Here is a 19,936-nt window from a genome sequence, read left to right on the forward strand (position 1 = left end):
GTGAATGGAGACGAATGGTATTTGGGACCTGACAAGCTGCTGGAGTGTGAGCAGGGTAATATTTAGTGAAGGGATTCAGGGAAACTGGTTATTTTATGTAGCCGGACTTGAGTACTGGAAATGGGAAGTAGAATGCCTGCACTTTAAAGGAGGGGTTTTGGATATTGGCAGTTTGGAGGGATATGTTGTGTATCTTTATACATATATGCTTCTAAACTGTTGTGTTCTGGGCACCTCTGCAAAATCAGTGATTATGTATGAGTGAGGTGAAAGTGTTGAATGATGATGAAAGTATTTTCTTTTTGGGGATTTTCTTTTTTTTTGGGTCACCCTGCCTCGGTGGGAGACGGCCGACTTGTTGGAAAAAAAAAAAAAAAAAAAATAAAAAAAAAAAAAAAAAAAAAAAAAAGATATATAATAGGAATAAGGTAAAATGAGTTATTTATATTTACATGTGTGTTAGCTAAAAAAAATTAAAAAATCGTTCTCCTTCCATTCTGTCACTACATTCATTAGGCACCTTTTGGCTCTCTTCTTAAACTGGTTCATGCTATAGTTGGCTTTGACATGTGCAGGCAGTCTGTTTCATTCCTTTATTGCTGTACAATAAAAGGTGTTTGAAGCCTGGCTGCTAACTGTGGGTACTACAAAGTTGTGCTCTCTCCCCCTAGTACCATAATTGCTTTGGTTCCCAGCCTTGACAAAATTGGCAGAAAGATATTCTGGACAGGGTTTGTGAGCAATTTTATAAACTTGATTAAACTTAAGTTGTTTTACTCTGTCTTTAACATTCAGCATATCCAATTGTTCTAATTCATCCTGGCCTACATGCTCTCTTGAACCCAGGTCCAACAGGTTTATATCAACACAACTGCCAAATACGTAGTGCTGAGAAGTGGTAGTCACAGGTGAGGTGTAGGTCAAGTGACCTGTAAGGTGTAGGTGAAGTGACTCGTGAGGTGAAGGTGAAGTGACCTGTCAGGCATAAGTAGTTACCACTTATAAGAGTTCTGGCTTAACCCTTTGACTGTTTCAGTCGTATATATACGTTTTACGAGCCAGTGTTTCTGACATATTAGTATACTAAAATTCTAGTGGCTTCACATCAAGCGGGAAAAAGCTGGTAGGCCCACATGTGAGAGAATGGGTCTGTGGTCAGTGTGTGCAGTATAAAAAAAAATCTTGCAGCATGCAATGCAAGAGAAAAAAAAAACTCCAACCGTGATTTTGGATTAAAACACTGACTTTGAGGTGTATTTTCATGTAGTATTTATAGTTGTATTCTCATTTTCTTGGTCTCATTTATAGAATGGAAGATATATTACAGAAACAGAGATGATTTTGATTGGTTTCATGATGAAAAGGACCTTGAAATTGAGCTCAAAGTAGCGGAAATGTTCAATTTTTGCCGATGTTCAAGAGTAAACAAATGACGTCACCGTCCAATAAGTGTCCAACTAGCCATTCTAATATGCAGTCACGAATGGGTTGACATTATTTATACAATTATTAAAATAATGCAGTAGTCTGCATAACAATAAATCTTCTATTTTATGTGTGAATAAAAATTCAAAACAGAAAGCAAGAGTAATATAAGAGGGGCCTGAAGACATGACTAATGAACAAAGAAAATGTTATTTTAGTGCCAGTAATGTCTGCATTGTTTATTCTGGACCCTATTTTGAAATTGGCATATTTTTTAATTTGTGTGAAATTGGCCAAATTGCTAATTTCTGACCACTTTATTGGCTAGTTGAAATCTGTAAATGGGCGGTTTCTTGTACTCAATCAATAAAATAGATGGAGTTCTAAAGAAATAGCATGAATTTGGTCAACTGGAACAATACAATTGTCCTAAAACAGGGCTTAAAGTGGGCAAAATCACCGATGCATATATATAGCCGAGATCGCTAACTTCGTGAGAGCGTAATTCTTCAAGTTTTCCACCAAATTTCATACTTTTGGTGTCATTACCACCGGGAAAAGATTCTCTATCATTTCATAAGTTTTTTGTATTTTTTTTTCAATATTTTGCAACACAGAGAGACTTTAGGATTTGGGGTCGCAACAGTCAAAGGGTTAAAAATGTAAGAAAATATAGTTCTTTTTCGGGTCACCCTGCCTTGGTGGGAGACAGCCAGTGTGTAAAAAAATTATGATTCTTATTACCTGTAGTTCTTCACTAGTCCACTGGTCAGCATGTTCAGGTAGTGGCTGCAACTTGAGTATCAGGTTGTATGAGGGACTGCTCTGCACCAGTATCTGGCAGTTGAGAGTCTCTGTCTTGAACTGTATACTGCCAGACTCAACACCGCCCACAGGCTTCATCTGAGGATCAAATAAATAATACAGTGTCTGGGGGAAATGGAAGACAATCACGTTCAATATGAGAAAAGGGAGATTAGGTGTTGGAAAGTGTATCCCTCACCAGTACTTAGGTACATACCTGCCTTGAGGGACTACCATCATGAGTACTGACTACTGAAACATGAGTACTCAATACTGAATCATGAGTACTTACTGAATCATGAGTACTCACTACTGAATCATGAGCATTCCCTACTGAATCATGAGCACTGACTAGTTAATCATGAGTACTCACTACTGAGTCATGAGTACTGACTAGTGAATCATGAGTACTCACTACTGAGTCATGAGTACTGACTAGTGAATCATGAGTACTCACTACTGAATCATGAATACTCACTATTGAATCATGAGCACTGACTAGTTAATCATGAGTACTCACTATTGAGTCATGAGTACTGACTAGTGAATCATGAGTACTCACTACTGAATCATGAGTACTCAACTACTGAATCATGAATGCTCACTACTGAATCATGAGTACTGACTACTTAATCATGAGTATTGACTACTGAAACATGAGTATTCACTACAGAATCATGAATACTCACTACTGAATCATGAGTACTGAATTGTAAGTACTGACTAGTGAATCATGAGTATTCATTACCGAATCAAGAGTACTGACTACTGAATCATGAGTACTGACTACTGAATTAGAAATGAACACTGATTAATTAGTACTCACTACTGAATTGTGAGTACTGACTGCTTAATCTAGAGAAATGACCACAGAAACAAGAGTACTGACTACTGAATTAAAAGTACTGACTACTGATTAATTAGTATACAATACTGAATTGTGAGTACTGACTATTGAATCTGCAGTACTGACCACTGTATCATGAGTACTGACTGCTGAATCATGAGTAGTCACTACTAAATCATAAGTACTCACTACTAAATCATGAGTACTGACTACTGAATCATGAGTACTCACTACTAAATCATGAGTACTCCTACTAAATCATGAGTACTCACTAATGAATCATGAGTGTTGACTACTGAAACATGAGTAATGAGTACTGAATTGTGAGATCTGTCCAATGAATCATAAGACCTGACTAATGAATCATGAGTACTCACTACTGAATCATGAATACTGACTGAATTATGAATACTGACTACTGAATCATGACACCTGACTACTGAATCATGACACCTGACTACTGAATCAAAAGTACTGACTACTGAATCAAGAAAACTTACTGAATCATGAGTACTACTGAATCAAGAGTACTGACCACTGAATCATGAATACTGACTACTGAATGAAGAGCACTGACTACTGAATCATGAAACCTGACTACTGAATCACGAGTACTCACTAATGAATCATGAGTACTGGCCACTTAATCATGAGATCTGACTAATGAATCAAGAGTACTGACTATGGAATCATGAGACCTGACTACTGAATCGTGAGACCTGACTACTGAATCATGAGTACTCACTTCTGAATCATGAGTAATGACTACTGAATCGAGTATTGACTACTGAACCAAGTACTGACTACTGAATCGAGTACTGACTACTGAATCATGAGTACTACTGAAACAAGAGTACCAACTACTGAATCATGACACCTGACTACTGAATCATGAGTACTCACTATTGAATCGTGAGTACTGACTACAGCACCAAGAGTACTAGTGAATCAAGAGTACTGACTACTGAATCAAGAGTACTCATTACTGAATCATGAGACCTGACTACTGAATCATGAGTACTCACTATTGAATCGTGAGTACTGACTACAGCATCAAGAGTACTAGTGAATCAAGAGTACTGACTAATGAATCAAGAGTACTCATTACTGAATCATGAGACCTGACTACTGAATCATGAGACCTGACTAATGAATGAGAACTGACTACTAAATCAAAAGTACTGACTACTGAATCATGAGTACTGACTGCTGAATCATGAGTACTGACTACTGAATGAGTACTGACTACTGAATCATGAGTACTGACCACTGAATCATGAGACCTGACTACTGAATCATGACACCTGACGACTGAATCAAGAGTACTGACTACTGAATCATGAGTACTGACTACTGAAACATGAGACCTGACTAATGAATCAAGAGTGCTGACCACTGAACCAAGAGTACTGACTACTGGATCATGAGTACTGATCACTGAATTAAGAGTACTGACTACTGAATCAAGAGTACTGACTACTGAATCATGAGTACTGACCACTGAATCATGAGTACTGACTACTGAATCAAGAGTACTGACTACTGAATCAGGAGTACTGACTACTGAATCATGAGACCTGACTACCGAATCATAAGACTTGACTACTGAATCAACAGTGCTGACTACTGAATCATGAGACCTGACTACTGAATCAAGAGTACTGACTACTGAATCATGAGACCTGACTACTGAATCATGAGACCTAACTACTAAATTATGAGACCTGACTACTGAATCATGAGACCTGACTACTGAATCATAAGACCTGACTACTGAATCATAAGACCTGACTACTGAATCATAAGACCTGACTACTGAATCATGAGACCTGACTACTGAATCATGCTACCTGACTACTGAATCATGAGACCTGACTACTGAATCATGAGACCTGACTACTGAATCATGAGACCTGACTACTGAATCATGAGACCTGACTACTGAATTATAATACCTGACTACTGAATCAAGAGTACTGACTACTGAATCAAGAGACCTGACTAGTGAATCTTGAGTACTGACTACTGAATCATGAGACCTGACTACTGAATCATGTTACGTGACTACTGAATCATGAGACCTGACTACCGAATCATGAGACCTGACTACTGAATCATGAGACCTGACTACTGAATCATAAGACCTAACTACTGAATCATGAAACCTGACTACTGAATCAAGAGTACTGATTACTGAATCATGAGACCTGACTACTGAATCTTCAGTACTGACTACTGAATCATGAGACCTGACTACTGAATCATGAGACCTGACTACTGAATCATGAGACCTGACTACTGAATCATGAGACCTGACTACTGAATCATGAGGCCTGACTACTGAATCATGAGTACTGACTACTGAATCATGAGACCTGACTACTGAATCTTGAGTACTGACTACTGAATCATGAGACCTGACTACTGAATCTTGAGTACTGACTACTGAATCATGAGACCTGACTACTGAATCATGAGACCTGACTACTGAATCATGAGACCTGACTACTGAATCATGAGACCTGACTACTGAATCATGAGACCTAACTACTGAATCATGAGACCTGACTACTGAATCATGAGACCTGACTAATGAATCATGAGACCTGACTACTGAATCATGAGACCTGACTACTGAATCATGAGACCTAACTACTGAATCATGAGACCTGACTACTGAATCATGAGTACTGACTACTGAATCATGAGTACTAACTACTAAATCTAACAAGAATGTTTAACAAGATGGAGCAACATATTATCACCAACAATGATGATAGAACCACAGGTTGCAGAAGCAACATTATAATAATAATAATAATAATAATAATTTGCAACAATGTTTTGCTGTGTGTTCAGTTTTATGAGGTCGTGTGTCAGTCACTTGGTGGAGCTTCACACGCGTAAACAATGTTAAATGCTAGTACACAGGTGTTCTAGTGTACTAGTATGCAGGTGTTCTAGTGTACTAGTATGCAGGTGTTCTAGTGTACTAGTATGCAGGTGTTCTATTGTACTAGGATGCAGGTGTTCTAGTGTACTAGTATGCAGGTGTTCTAGTGTACTAGTACGCAGGTAGTGTCCTAGTGTACTAGTACGCAGGTGGTGTCCTAGTGTACTAGTACGCAGGTGGTGTTCTAGTGTACTAGTACGCAGGTAGTGTCCTAGTGTACTAGTATGCAGGTGCTGTTCTAGTGTACTAGTACGCAGGTAGTGTCCTAGTGTACTAGTACGCAGGTGGTGTCCTAGTGTACTAGTATGCAGGTGGTGTTCTAGTGTACTAGTATGCAGGTGGTGTCCTAGTGTACTAGTACGCAGGTGGTGTCCTAGTGTACTAGTATGCAGGTGGTGTTCTAGTGTACTAGTATGCAGGTGGTGTTCTAGTGTACTAGTATGCAGGTGGTGTTCTAGTGTACTAGTATGCAGGTGGTGTCCTAGTGTACTAGTATGCAGGTGGTGTTCTAGTGTACTAGTATGCAGGTGGTGTTCTAGTGTACTAGTACGCAGGTGGTGTTCTAGTGTACTAGTATGCAGGTGGTGTCCTAGTGTACTAGTACGCAGGTGCTGTTCTAGTGTACTAGTACGCAGGTAGTGTCCTAGTGTACTAGTACGCAGGTGGTGTCCTAGTGTACTAGTATGCAGGTGGTGTTCTAGTGTACTAGTATGCAGGTGGTGTCCTAGTGTACTAGTATGCAGGTGGTGCCCTAGTGTACTAGTACACAGGTGTTCTAGTGTACTAGTATGCAGGTGTTCTAGTGTACTAGTACGCAGGTGTTCTAGTGTACTAGTACGCAGGTGTCCTAGTGTACTAATATGCAGGTGGTGTCCTAGTGTATTAATACGCAGGTGGTGTCCTAGTGTACTAGTATGCAGGTGGTGTCCTAGTGTACTAGTATGCAGGTGGTGTCCTAGTGTACTAGTACACAGGTGGTGTCCTAGTGTACTAGTATGCAGGTGGTGTCGTAGTGTACTAGTATGCAGGTGGTGTCCTAGTGTACTACTATGCAGGTGGTGTCCTAGTGTTCTAGTACACAGGTGGTGTCCTAGTGTACTAGTCTGCAGGTGGTGTCCTAGTGTACTAGTACACAGGTGGTGTCCTAGTGTACTAGTATGCAGGTGGTGTCCTAGTGTACTAGTATGTAGGTGGCGTCCTAGTGTACTAGTACGCAGGTGGTGTCCTAGTGTACTAGTATGCAGGTGGTGTCCTAGTGTACTAGTATGCAGGTGGTGTCCTAGTGTACTAGTACACAGGTGGTGTCCTAGTGTACTAGTATGCAGGTGGTGTCCTAGTGTACTAGTATGTAGGTGGCGTCCTAGTGTACTAGTACGCAGGTGGTGTCCTAGTGTACTAGTATGTAGGTGGTGTCCTAGTGTACTAGTACACAGTTGGTGTCCTAGTGTACTAGTATGCAGGTGGTGTCCTAGTGTACTAGTATGCAGGTGGTGTCCTAGTGTACTAGTACGCAGGTGGTGTCCTAGTGTACTAGTATGCAGGTGGTGTCCTAGTGTACTAGTACACAGGTGGTGTCCTAGTGTACTAGTATGCAGGTGGTGTCCTAGTGTACTAGTATGCAGGTGTCCTAGTGTACTAGTATGCAGTTGGTGTCCTAGTGTACTAGTACGCAGGTGGTGTCCTAGTGTACTAGTATGCAGGTGGTGTCCTGGTGTACTAGTACACAGGTGGTGTCCTAGTGTACTAGTATGCAGGTGGTGTCCTAGTGTACTAGTATGCAGGTGGTGTTCTAGTGTACTAGTATACAGGTGGTGTCCTAGTGTACTAATATGCAGGTGGTGTCCTAGTGTACTAGTACACAGGTGGTGTCCTAGTAAGGAGGTGGTGTCCTAGTGTACTAGTACGCAGGTGGTGTCCTAGTGTACTAGTACGCAGTTGGTGTCCTAGTGTACTAGTATGCAGGTGGTGTCCTAGTGTACTATTACGCAGGTGGTGTCCTAGTGTCCTAGTATGCAGGTGGTGTCCTAGTGTACTAGTATGCAGGTGGTGTCCTAGTGTACTAGTATGCAGGTGGTGTCCTAGTGTACTACTATGCAGGTGGTGTCCTATTTTACTAGTATGCAGGTGTCCTAGTGTACTAGTACGCAGGTGGTGTCCTAGTGTACTAGTATGCAGGTGGAGTCCTAGTGTACTAGTATGCAGGTGGTGTCCTAGTGTACTAGTACGCAGGTGTCCTAGTGTACTAGTACGCAGGTGGTGTCCTAGTGTACTAGTATGCAGGTGGTGTCCTAGTGTACTAGTACGCAGGTGGTGTCCTAGTGTACTAGTATGCAGGTGGTGTCCTAGTGTACTAGTATGCAGGTGGTGTCCTAGTGTACTAGTATGCAGGTGGTGTCCTAGTGTACTAGTACGCAGGTGGTGTCCTAGTGTACTAGTATGCAGGTGGTGTCCTAGTGTACTAGTATGCAGGTGGTGTCCTAGTGTACTAGTATGCAGGTGGTGTCCTAGTGTACTAGTACACAGGTGGTGTCCTAGTGTACTAGTACGCAGGTGGTGTCCTAGTGTACTAGTATGAAGGTGGTGTCCTAGTGTACTAGTATGCAGGTGGTGTCCTAGTGTACTAGTACGCAGGTGGTGTCCTAGTGTACTAGTATGCAGGCGGTGTCCTAGTGTACTAGTACGCAGGTGGTGTCCTAGTGTACTAGTACGCAGGTGGTGTCCCAGTGTACTAGTACGCAGGTGTCCCAGTGTACTAGTATGCAGGTGGTGTCCTAGTGTACTAGTATGCAGGTGGTGTCCTAGTGTACTAGTATGCAGGTGGTGTCCTCGTGTACTAGTATGCAGGTGTCCTAGTGTACTAGTATGCAGGTGGTGTCCTAGTGTACTAGTATACAGGTGGTGTCCTAGTGTACTAGTATGCAGGTGGTGTCCTAGTGTACTAGTATGCAGGTGGTCCTAGTGTACTAGTATGCAGGTGGTGTCCTAGTGTACTAGTATGCAGGTGGTGTCCTAGTGTACTAGTACGCAGGTGTCCTAGTGTACTAGTATGCAGGTGTCCTAGTGTACTAGTATGCAGGTGTCCTAGGGTACTAGTATGCAGGTGGTGTCCTAGTGTACTAATACGCAGGTGGTGTCCTAGTGTACTAGTATGCAGGTGGTGTCCTAGTGTACTAGTATGCAGGTGGTGTCCTAGTGTACTAGTACACAGGTGGTGTCCTAGTGTACTAGTATGCAGGTGGTGTCCTAGTGTACTAGTATGCAGGTGGTGTCCTAGTGTACTAGTACACAGGTGTCCTAGTGTACTAGTATGCAGGCACTGTCCTAGTGTACTAGTATGCAGGCAGTCCTAGTGTACTAGTACACAGGTGTCCTAGTGTACTAGTACACAGGTGTACTAGTGTACTAGTATGCAGGTGGTGTCCTAGTGTACTAGTATGCAGGTGGTGTCCTAGTGTACTAGTACACAGGTGTCCTAGTGTACTAGTATGCAGGTGTCCTAGTGTACTAGTATGCAGGTGGTGTCCTAGTGTATTAATACGCGGGTGGTGTCCTAGTGTACTAGTATGCAGGTGGTGTCCTAGTGTACTAGTATGCAGGTGGTGTCCTAGTGTACTAGTATGCAGGTGGTGTCGTCGTGTACTAGTATGCAGGTGGTGTCGTCGTGTACTACTATGCAGGTGGTGTCCTAGTGTTCTAGTACGCAGGTGGTGTCCTAGTGTACTAGTCTGCAGGTGGTGTCCTAGTGTACTAGTATGCAGGTGTTCTAGTGTACTAGTATGCAGGTGGTGTCCTAGTGTACTAGTATGCAGGTGTCCTAGTGTACTAGTATGCAGGTGTCCTAGTGTACTAGTATGCAGGTGTCCTAGTGTACTAGTATGCAGGTGGTGTCCTAGTGTACTAATAAGCAGGTGGTGTCCTAGTGTACTAGTATGCAGGTGGTGTCCTAGTGTACTAGTACACAGGTGTCCTAGTGTACTACTATGCAGGTGGTGTCCTAGTGTACTAGTATGCAGGTGGTGTCCTAGTGTACTAGTATGCAGGTGGTGTCCTAGTGTACTAGTATGCAGGTGGTGTCCTAGTGTACTAGTATGCAGGTGGTGTCCTAGTGTACTAGTATGCAAGTGGTGTCCTAGTGTACTAGTATGCAGGCACTGTCCTAGTGTACTAGTATGCAGGCAGTGTCCTAGTGTACTAGTACACAGGTGGTGTCCTAGTGTACTAGTATGCAGGTGGTGTCCTAGTGTACTAGTATGCAGGTGGTGTCCTAGTGTACTAGTATGCAGGTGGTGTCCTAGTGTACTAGTACACAGGTGTCCTAGTGTACTAGTATGCAGGTGTCCTAGTGTACTAGTATGCAGGTGTCCTAGTGTACTAGTATGCAGGTGGTGTCCTAGTGTATTAATACGCAGGTGGTGTCCTAGTGTACTAGTATGCAGGTGGTGTCCTAGTGTACTAGTATGCAGGTGGTGTCCTAGTGTACTAGTACACAGGTGGTGTCCTAGTGTACTAGTATGCAGGTGGTGTCGAAGTGTACTAGTATGCAGGTGGTGTCCTAGTGTACTAGTATGCAGGTGGTGTCCTAGTGTACTACTATGCAGGTGGTGTCCTAGTGTTCTAGTACACAGGTGGTGTCCTAGTGTACTAGTCTGCAGGTGGTGTCCTAGTGTACTAGTACACAGGTGGTGTCCTAGTGTACTAGTATGCAGGTGGTGTCCTAGTGTACTAGTATGTAGGTGGCGTCCTAGTGTACTAGTACGCAGGTGGTGTCCTAGTGTACTAGTATGCAGGTGGTGTCCTAGTGTACTCGTATGCAGGTGGTGTCCTAGTGTACTAGTACACAGGTGGTGTCCTAGTGTACTAGTATGCAGGTGGTGTCCTAGTGTACTAGTATGTAGGTGGCGTCCTAGTGTACTAGTACGCAGGTGGTGTCCTAGTGTACTAGTATGTAGGTGGTGTCCTAGTGTACTAGTATGCAGTTGGTGTCCTAGTGTACTAGTACGCAGGTGGTGTCCTAGTGTACTAGTATGCAGGTGGTGTCCTAGTGTACTAGTACGCAGGTGGTGTCCTAGTGTACTAGTATGCAGGTGGTGTCCTAGTGTACTAGTACACAGGTGGTGTCCTAGTGTACTAGTATGCAGGTGGTGTCCTAGTGTACTAGTATGCAGGTGTCCTAGTGTACTAGTATGCAGTTGGTGTCCTAGTGTACTAGTACGCAGGTGGTGTCCTAGTGTACTAGTATGCAGGTGGTGTCCTGGTGTACTAGTACACAGGTGGTGTCCTAGTGTACTAGTATGCAGGTGGTGTCCTAGTGTACTAGTACGCAGGTGGTGTTCTAGTGTACTAGTATGCAGGTGGTGTCCTAGTGTACTAATATGCAGGTGGTGTCCTAGTGTACTAGTACACAGGTGGTGTCCTAGTAAGCAGGTGGTGTCCTAGTGTACTAGTACGCAGGTGGTGTCCTAGTGTACTAGTACGCAGTTGGTGTCCTAGTGTACTAGTATGCAGGTGGTGTCCTAGTGTACTATTATGCAGGTGGTGTCCTAGTGTACTAGTATGCAGGTGGTGTCCTAGTGTACTAGTATGCAGGTGGTGTCCTAGTGTACTAGTATGCAGGTGGTGTCCTAGTGTACTAGTATGCAGGTGGTGTTCTAGTGTACTAGTATGCAGGTGTCCTAGTGTACTAGTACGCAGGTGGTGTCCTAGTGTACTAGTATGCAGGTGGTGTCCTAGTGTACTAGTATGCAGGTGGTGTCCTAGTGTACTAGTACACAGGTGGTGTCCTAGTGTACTAGTACGCAGGTGGTGTCCTAGTGTACTAGTATGCAGGTGGTGTCCTAGTGTACTAGTACGCAGGTGGTGTCCTAGTGTACTAGTACGCAGGTGGTGTCCTAGTGTACTAGTATGCAGGTGGTGTCCTAGTGTACTAGTATGCAGGTGGTGTCCTAGTGTACTAGTACACAGGTGGTGTCCTAGTGTACTAGTATGCAGGTGGTGTCCTAGTGTACTAGTATGCAGGTGGTGTCCTAGTGTACTAGTACACAGGTGGTGTCCTAGTGTACTAGTATGCAGGTGGTGTCCTAGTGTACTAGTATGAAGGTGGTGTCCTAGTGTACTAGTATGCAGGTGGTGTCCTAGTGTACTAGTACGCAGGTGGTGTCCTAGTGTACTAGTACGCAGGTGGTGTCCTAGTGTACTAGTACGCAGGTGGTGTCCTAGTGTACTAGTACGCAGGTGGTGTCCTAGTGTACTAGTACGCAGGTGGTGTCCTAGTGTACTAGTACGCAGGTGTCCTAGTGTACTAGTATGCAGGTGGTGTCCTAGTGTACTAGTATGCAGGTGGTGTCCTAGTGTACTAGTATGCAGGTGGTGTCCTCGAGTACTAGTATGCAGGTGTCCTAGTGTACTAGTACGCAGGTGGTGTCCTAGTGTACTAGTATGCAGGTGGTGTCCTAGTGTACTAGTATACAGGTGGTGTCCTAGTGTACTAGTATGCAGGTGGTGTCCTAGTGTACTAGTATGCAGGTGGTGTCCTAGTGTACTAGTATGCAGGTGGTGTCCTAGTGTACTAGTATGCAGGTGGTGTCCTAGTGTACTAGTATGCAGGTGGTGTCCTAGTGTACTAGTATGCAGGTGGTGTCCTAGTGTACTAGTACGCAGGTGGTGTCCTAGTGTACTAGTACACACCACTTTTTGTACCCACAATTCTGCCGTCTGGCAATATTTGTTTACCTCAGGGCAGCTCTTTGCTTCTTCTTCTTCCATTCATTCACACATTTGAAAAAAACCGTGTACACACAATGAGTGTATGTCCCATGTACACTAGGACACCACCTGCATACTAGTACACTTCACTAGCTGCAGTAAACAAAGGAACCAGGAGCTGTTGTTCCACCACCAGCTTCACTTACCATCAAACAATGCACTAAAGTGGCTCAAAGATGACTTATTCAGTCCAAATTTATAACAATTTCATGATAGTAAGAGTATAATTCCGCCATAAAGCACACTAGGTGCTTTGTGCCAGTAAAGTCAAACAATGTGAATAATTTCCAGAGTTTGATGAGAATTACACTGAAATAATTGTTAATATCAGTGTTCCTTGTACATAGACTTAGAACAAAATAGACTTAGAACAAAATAGACTTAGAACAAAATAGACTTAGAACAAAATAGACTTAGAACAAAACAGACTTAGAACAAAACAGGCTTAGAACAAAATAGGCTTAGAACAAAATAGACTTAGAACAAAATAGACTTAGAACAAAATAGACTTAGAACAAAATAGACTTAGAACAAAATAGACTTAGAACAAAATAGACTTAGAACAAAATAGTAAAAAAGAAAAATATAAAAACCAGTCATATTGCATAAATATGGTACTTTCTTTCTTTCAACACACCGGCCGTATCCCACCGAGGTGGGGTGGCCCAAAAGGAGAAATGAAAGTTTCTCCTTGTACATTTAGTAATATATACAAGAGAAGGGGTTACTAGCTCCTTGCTCCTGGCATTTTAGTCGCCTCTTACAACACACATGGCTTACGGATGAAGAATTCTGTTCCACTTCCCCATGGAGATAAGAGGAAATAAACAAGAACTAGAAAGAAAACAGCAGAAAACCCAGAGGGGTGTGTATATACAGTGGACCCCCGCCTTACGATATTTCATTCCAGAAGTATGTTCAGGTGCCGTTACTGAATGAATTTGTTCCCATAAGGAATATTGTGAATTAGATTAGTCCGTTTCAGACCCCCAAAAATACACGTACACAAGCACTTACATAAATACACTTACATAAATGGTCACATTGGGAGCTGATCGTAAGGCGGGGGTCCACTGTATAGTACATGCTTGTACACGTATGTGTAGTGTGACCTAAGTGTAAGTAGAAGTAGCAAGACGTACCTGTAATCTTGCATATTTATGAGACAGACAAAAGACACCAGCAATCCTACCATCATGTAAAACAATTATAGGTTTTCATTTTACACTCACTTGGCAGGACGGTAGTACCTCCCTGGGCAGGACGGTAGTACCTCCCTGGGTGGTTGCTGTCTACCAACCTACTACCTTTAAATATGGTACATATACTGAATATATAGTGATTATTGTAAGTGAAGCAATGTAGTGCTAAAACACCTTGAAACACATCTAATATAAAAAAACTAGTATATATAAAATTAAACATTAAAAACAATTAAAAGCAGAAAAACAATCATATACATTTTAGCATCAATAAATTGTAAAACGTTAACATCACTGGTGCTTTAACACCAATGTTGATGATGAGTGATCATTTTTCACCAACTTCAACACTATAAAATCATAAATTCTTATCAGATTCCATTCATTTTAGTCTTATTTAATTCAGAAAAATGAACTCTATCGAACAGTAAGAATTTTTTTTTTCAAACTCTTCCTGCACACACAGGAATTTTTTTCCAGGGTCTTCCACAGTTAATCAAGAAGAACAAAAAGGTACAGTACCATGACTGGAACAATATACAAATAACCTGCACCTAAGAGAGAAGTTTATGACAATGTTTTGGTCCAACTTGGACCATTTACAAAGTCACACAAATGGTCCAAGTCAGACCGAAATGTCGTCGTGAGGATTATTTGTGTAAGGGTTAATCAAGTTATACTGTTAAAGCTCTGAAATTTTATGAATCATACAATGACTGATAAAGCTCTACACAGCTTAATAGAGACATAAGATGACTTAGTACAGTGGACCCTCGCCTAACGATATTAATCTGTTCCTGAGAGCTCAACGTTAGGCGAAATTATCGTTAGGCGAATTAATTTTCCCCATAAGAAATAATGGAAATCAAATTAATCCGTTCCTGACACCCCAAAGTATGAAAAAAAAAAACTTTACCACATGAAATATTAATTTTAATACACACAAACTGAAGAAGACATGCACAGTTACATGACGCTTACCTTTATTGAAGATCTGGCGATGATTGATGGGATGGGAGGAGGGGAGAGTGTGGATGGTGTAAATGTTTAGAAGGGGAATCCCCTTCCATTAGGACTTGAGGTGGCAAGTCCTTTTCCAGGGTTACTTCCCTTCTTTTAATGCCACTAGGACCAGCTTCAGAGTCACTGGACCTCTGTCACACAACATATCTGTCCATAGAGGCCTGTACTTCCCGTTCCTTTATGACATTCCTAAAGTGTTTCACAACATTGTCAGTGTAATAGTCAGTGTAATTCTTAAATCTCTCAAACCAACCTTTGCTGGCCTTAAATTCACTCACATCATCACTAGTTGCAGGCATTTTCCTAATTAAATCGTCATGCAACTTCCTAGCCTTTTCACATATGATCACTTGAGAGATGCTATCTCCTGCTATCTGTTTTTCGTTTATCCACACCAATAACAGTCTCTCAACATCTTCTATCACATGCAATCTCTGTTTCGAAAACAAAGTTGTACCTTTGGCAAGAACAGCTTCCTTGATTGCCGCTTTCTTGGTCAAAATAGTAGCGATGGTTGATTGGGGTTTTGTGTACAACCTGGCCAGCTCGGAGACACGCACTCCACTTTCATACTTAGCAATGATCTCTCTCTTCATATCCATAGTAATTCTCACCCTTTTTCCTGTAGGGTTGGCACTAGAAGCTTTCTTGGGGCCCATGGTGACTTATTTTGCAGGTGCAATCACTAAAAAGGCTGTGATAATATGAAATGTTCCGAGTGTATGCTTGGATGCGACCGCGGTGGCTGGCTTGTAAACACTGGCACCCACAAAACAAGTGAGGCGGGCTCAGGCCGCACGTGGACGCGTTTTGAACGAATCGCGTTGAGCGAGTTTTTTAGCGCTAGCCGAGGCAAAATTTTTGCATTAAAATGCATCACTAGGCGGATTTAACGTTATGTGATGCCGTCATTAGGCGAGGGTCCACTGTACAGTGGAACCTCAACGTTCGTATATCCCTATATTGGTACAACTTGATATTCACCCAACTTTTCTGAGAGAAATTTGACTCAGTACTTGGACATTGCCCTGATATTTGACTTATACAAAACAGTCCATCTGGACAAAGTCTGACAAGAACACAGCATCATATGCTCGGTCTCTTGTCAGCTTTCATTTGTTAAGCATCATTCGTACAAGCTCCATGAAAAGTTTTGGTATTTCATTAATATTCTGTGGTGTTTTTTAAATATTTTCATTGAAAATAAGTAATCATGGCTCAAAATAAGAGCAGTGAGCCAAAATGGAAAGCAGTGAGAACAAGTAAAGTGAAAAAAGAACTCATTGCAGTATGACAAAATCCACCATATTGTCCATACTGAGGCAATAAAAGGGGCTGATGTGGTGAAAGGAGTGAAAATTCTTGCTGTGAAAAGGTCACAGATAATTGAAGAAATGGAAAAACTTTTGTTAGTGTGGAATAACAAAAAACAATTGTCCGGTGACAGTGTTTGTGAAACAATAATTTGTGAAAAAACAAAGCAGTTATATAGTGATCTTAGGCGAGACACCCTGGGAAACAGTACTGAAAGTGATGAATTTAAGGCAAGTAGAGGTTGGTTTGATAGGCTTAAAAAAATGAGTGGAATTCATAGTGTAGTAAGGCATGGGGAAGCTGCCAGTGCTAACAAAGATGAGGCCGAAAAGTTTGTTAAGGAATTTAAACCTATGAAGACAATGAGGGATTTATTCCACGCCAAGTTTTTAATTATGATGAAACCAGCCTCTTTTGGGAAAAAAATGCCTAAGAGAACCTACATCACACAAGAAGAAAAATCATTACCAGCCCATGTAAGACAGGCTAACACTCTTGTTGTGTGGCAATGCTAGTGGGGACTGCAAAATTAAACACCCTGATAATCCCAGGGTGTTTAAGAAAAACAATGTGTCAGAGGGCTGAAGAGGGGCTGTTGAAGTGGTTAGGTCATTTAGAGAGACTGGAACAAAGTAGAATGACTTGGAGAGCATATAAATCTGTAGGGGAAGGAGGGCGGGATAGGGGTCATCCTCGAAAAGGTTGGAGGGAGGATGTAAAGGAAGTTTCGTGTGCGAGGGGCTTGGACTTCCAGCAAGAGTGCGTGAGTGTGTTAAATAGGAGTGAATGGAGAAAGATGGTTTTTGGGACCTGACGAGCTGTTGGAGTGTGAGCAGGATATTTTGTGAAGGGATTCAGGGAAACTGGTTAGCCAGACTTGAGTCCTGGAAATGGGAAGTACAATGCCTGCACTTTAACCCTTTCAGGGTTGGTGCCGTGCTTGTATGGCTTGAGAACCAAGGTCAGAGCCATACTTGTATGAGTAAATTCTAGCACCTTCAAATTGAGCGGAAGAAAGCAGGTAGGCCTACATATGAAAGAATTGTGCAATATAAAAACAATCCTGAAGCACGCAGTGCATAATGAGAGAGAAAAAAAACTCTAAAAATGTTTTTGGTTTAAAACAGCAAATTTGCAGCGTATTTTCATAAGGTATTTATGGTTGTATTCACGTTTTCTTGGTCTAATTTGATAGAATAGAAGATACGCTACAGAAATAGAGATGATTTTGAATGGTTTCACGATGAAAAGTACCTTGAAATTGAGATCAAAGTAGCAAAAATGTTCAACTTTTGCCAATGTTCAAGAGTAAACAAATCATGCCAAGCGTCCAATACACGTCAACTGTTGAGTCTAATATTCTTTCACAAGTGCGCTGATATTATTTATACCATTTTACAATAATACATTAGTCTGCATAACAGTAAATCTTCTATTTTTGTGAGAATATAAATTGAAAATGGAAAGCAAGAGTAATGAAGAGGGTCCTGGAGACGTGACTAATGAACAGAGAAAATGTTATTTTAGTGCCAGAAATGTCTGTCTTGTTTATTCTGGACCCTATTTTGACATTTGTGTGAAATTGGCCAAAATGCCAATTTTTGACCACTTTATTGGGTGGCGGAAATCAGTAAATGGGCGGTGTCTTGTACTTATTCGATAGAACAAATGGAGTTCTAGCAAAATAGCTATGATTTTAGTCGACTGAAACATTGGAATTGTCCGAAAATAGGGCTCAAAGTGGGCGAAATCTCCAATGCATATACAGTGGACCCTCGACCAACGATATTAATCCGTTCCTGAGAGCTCATCGTTTGTCGAAATTATCGTTAGTCAAGTTAACTGTCCCCATAAGAAATAACGGAAATCAAATTAATCCGTTCCTGACATCCCAAAGTATTGAAAAAAAAAAATTTTACCACATGAAATAATAATTTTAATACACACAAACTGAAGAAGACATGTACAATTACATGACACTTACCTTTATTGAAGATCTGGTGATGATTGATGGGATGGGAGGGGGGGAGAGTGTGGATGGTGTTAGTGTTTAGAAGGGGAATCCCCTTCCATTAGGACTTGAGGTGTCAAGTCCTTTTCTGGGGTTACTTCCCTTCTTCTTCTTCACATATGATCGCTTGAGAGATGCTATCTCCTGCTATCTGTTTTTCGTTTATCCACACCACACCAGGTAAACCAATAACAGTCTCTCAACTTCTTTTATCACATGCGATCTCAGTTTCGAAAACAAAGTTGCACCTTTGGCAAGAACAGCTTCCTTGATTGCCGTTTTCTTGGCCACAATAGTAGCGATGGTTGATTGGGGTTTTGTGTACAACCTGGCCAGCTGGGAGACACGCACTCCACTTTCATACTTAGCAATGATCTCTTTCTTCATATCCATAGTAATTCTCATCCTTTTTCTTGTAGGGTTGGCACTAGAAGCTTTCTTGGGGCCCATGGTGACTTATTTTGCAGGTGCAATCACTAAAATTGCTGTGATAATATAAAATGTTCTGATTGTACGTTTGGATGGGACTGCGGTGGCTGGCTGGCTTGTAAACACTGGCACCCACGGGACAAGTGAGGCGCGCTCAGGCCACAAGTGGACGCGTCTCGAACAGAATGAATCGCGTTGGTCAAGTTTTTTAGCGCTAGTCGAGGCAAAATTTTTGCTTTAACCCTTTGAGGGTTGACAGGCCCTCTCCGAAACTCGTTCTCAGGGTCGGCCAAATTTCAAAAAAAAAAAAAATTATTTTTTCTTATGAAAAAATAGTTTTTTTTTCTAAACATTATAGGCTAAACAAAAAAATTTTAACGTCAATACTTACCGAGATATGGAGGCGTGAAATTTGCCAAAATTGAACAACATATGGTAACATCGCCGACTGCCGTCACCCGGTATTTTTCTATTTACTTTTTTATGTACTATTTTCAATTATTTTTCAATTTTTCTTTTTCTGAGTAACTTTTATGGCCTCTGAGGCCAACATGATCAGTATTTTGTAAGTTATTTCTTTTTCAATACTACACAATAAGGGCGTAAACACTGTTGTAATTATTTTGTTTACAGAAAATATTTACACAAACAAACGATATGAAATGTTGTTTATTACTATTTTTCTATATTTTATATACACATATACAGTCACAGGGAATGTTTCTAGAAGTTCTGAAGCCTGTGGAACTCTTTGAAACATGGTGTCATGCACAGTGGAGTTTTGCACTCCTCACACATAAAACGAGTGTCTCTGCGTTGTTGTGTGCATTTTTTTGTATGTGCACAGACGTAACACCTCTTCTGAGTCTTTTTCTTCAAAGCAGTAGCAGGCAGTTTTACCAGGAAGTGATCACCATGCTTCAGACGAGCAGGTAGTTGTTGATAATTTGGTGGGCGGTCAATTGCAGGTGCTGTTCCTTGGTACTTGAATACTATTTGTCTGATGACAGACAAACAGAATTCGCCGTACTGTGGTTTGTTTCTGGTGCTCATCTTATACATATTATAAGCATTGAGCATGGAAATGTCCAGAAGATGGAAAAACAGTTTGATGTACCACTTATAAGTCTTGCGAACACAATCAGCAAACCCAATCTGCATGTCAC

The 19,936-nt window shown here is 41.6% G+C and overlaps 1 protein-coding gene across 4 annotated transcripts in view; it reads right to left on the reverse strand.

Moving 5' to 3' along the window:
* MED14 (mediator complex subunit 14) overlaps nucleotides 1-19,936 on the reverse strand; it is a 532,798-nt gene that overhangs the window by 41,523 nt on the left and 471,339 nt on the right. For all 4 annotated transcript variants that reach the window (XM_070095607.1, XM_070095604.1, XM_070095606.1 and 1 more), the window contains one exon: nucleotides 2,170-2,328. In XM_070095607.1, the coding sequence (XP_069951708.1) occupies nucleotides 2,170-2,328 (159 nt within the window). The remainder of the gene's footprint in view (nucleotides 1-2,169; nucleotides 2,329-19,936) is intronic.

The sequence above is a fragment of the Cherax quadricarinatus genome, chromosome 50 (assembly GCF_038502225.1).
Source record: "Cherax quadricarinatus isolate ZL_2023a chromosome 50, ASM3850222v1, whole genome shotgun sequence".
NCBI lineage: Eukaryota > Metazoa > Arthropoda > Malacostraca > Decapoda > Parastacidae > Cherax > Cherax quadricarinatus.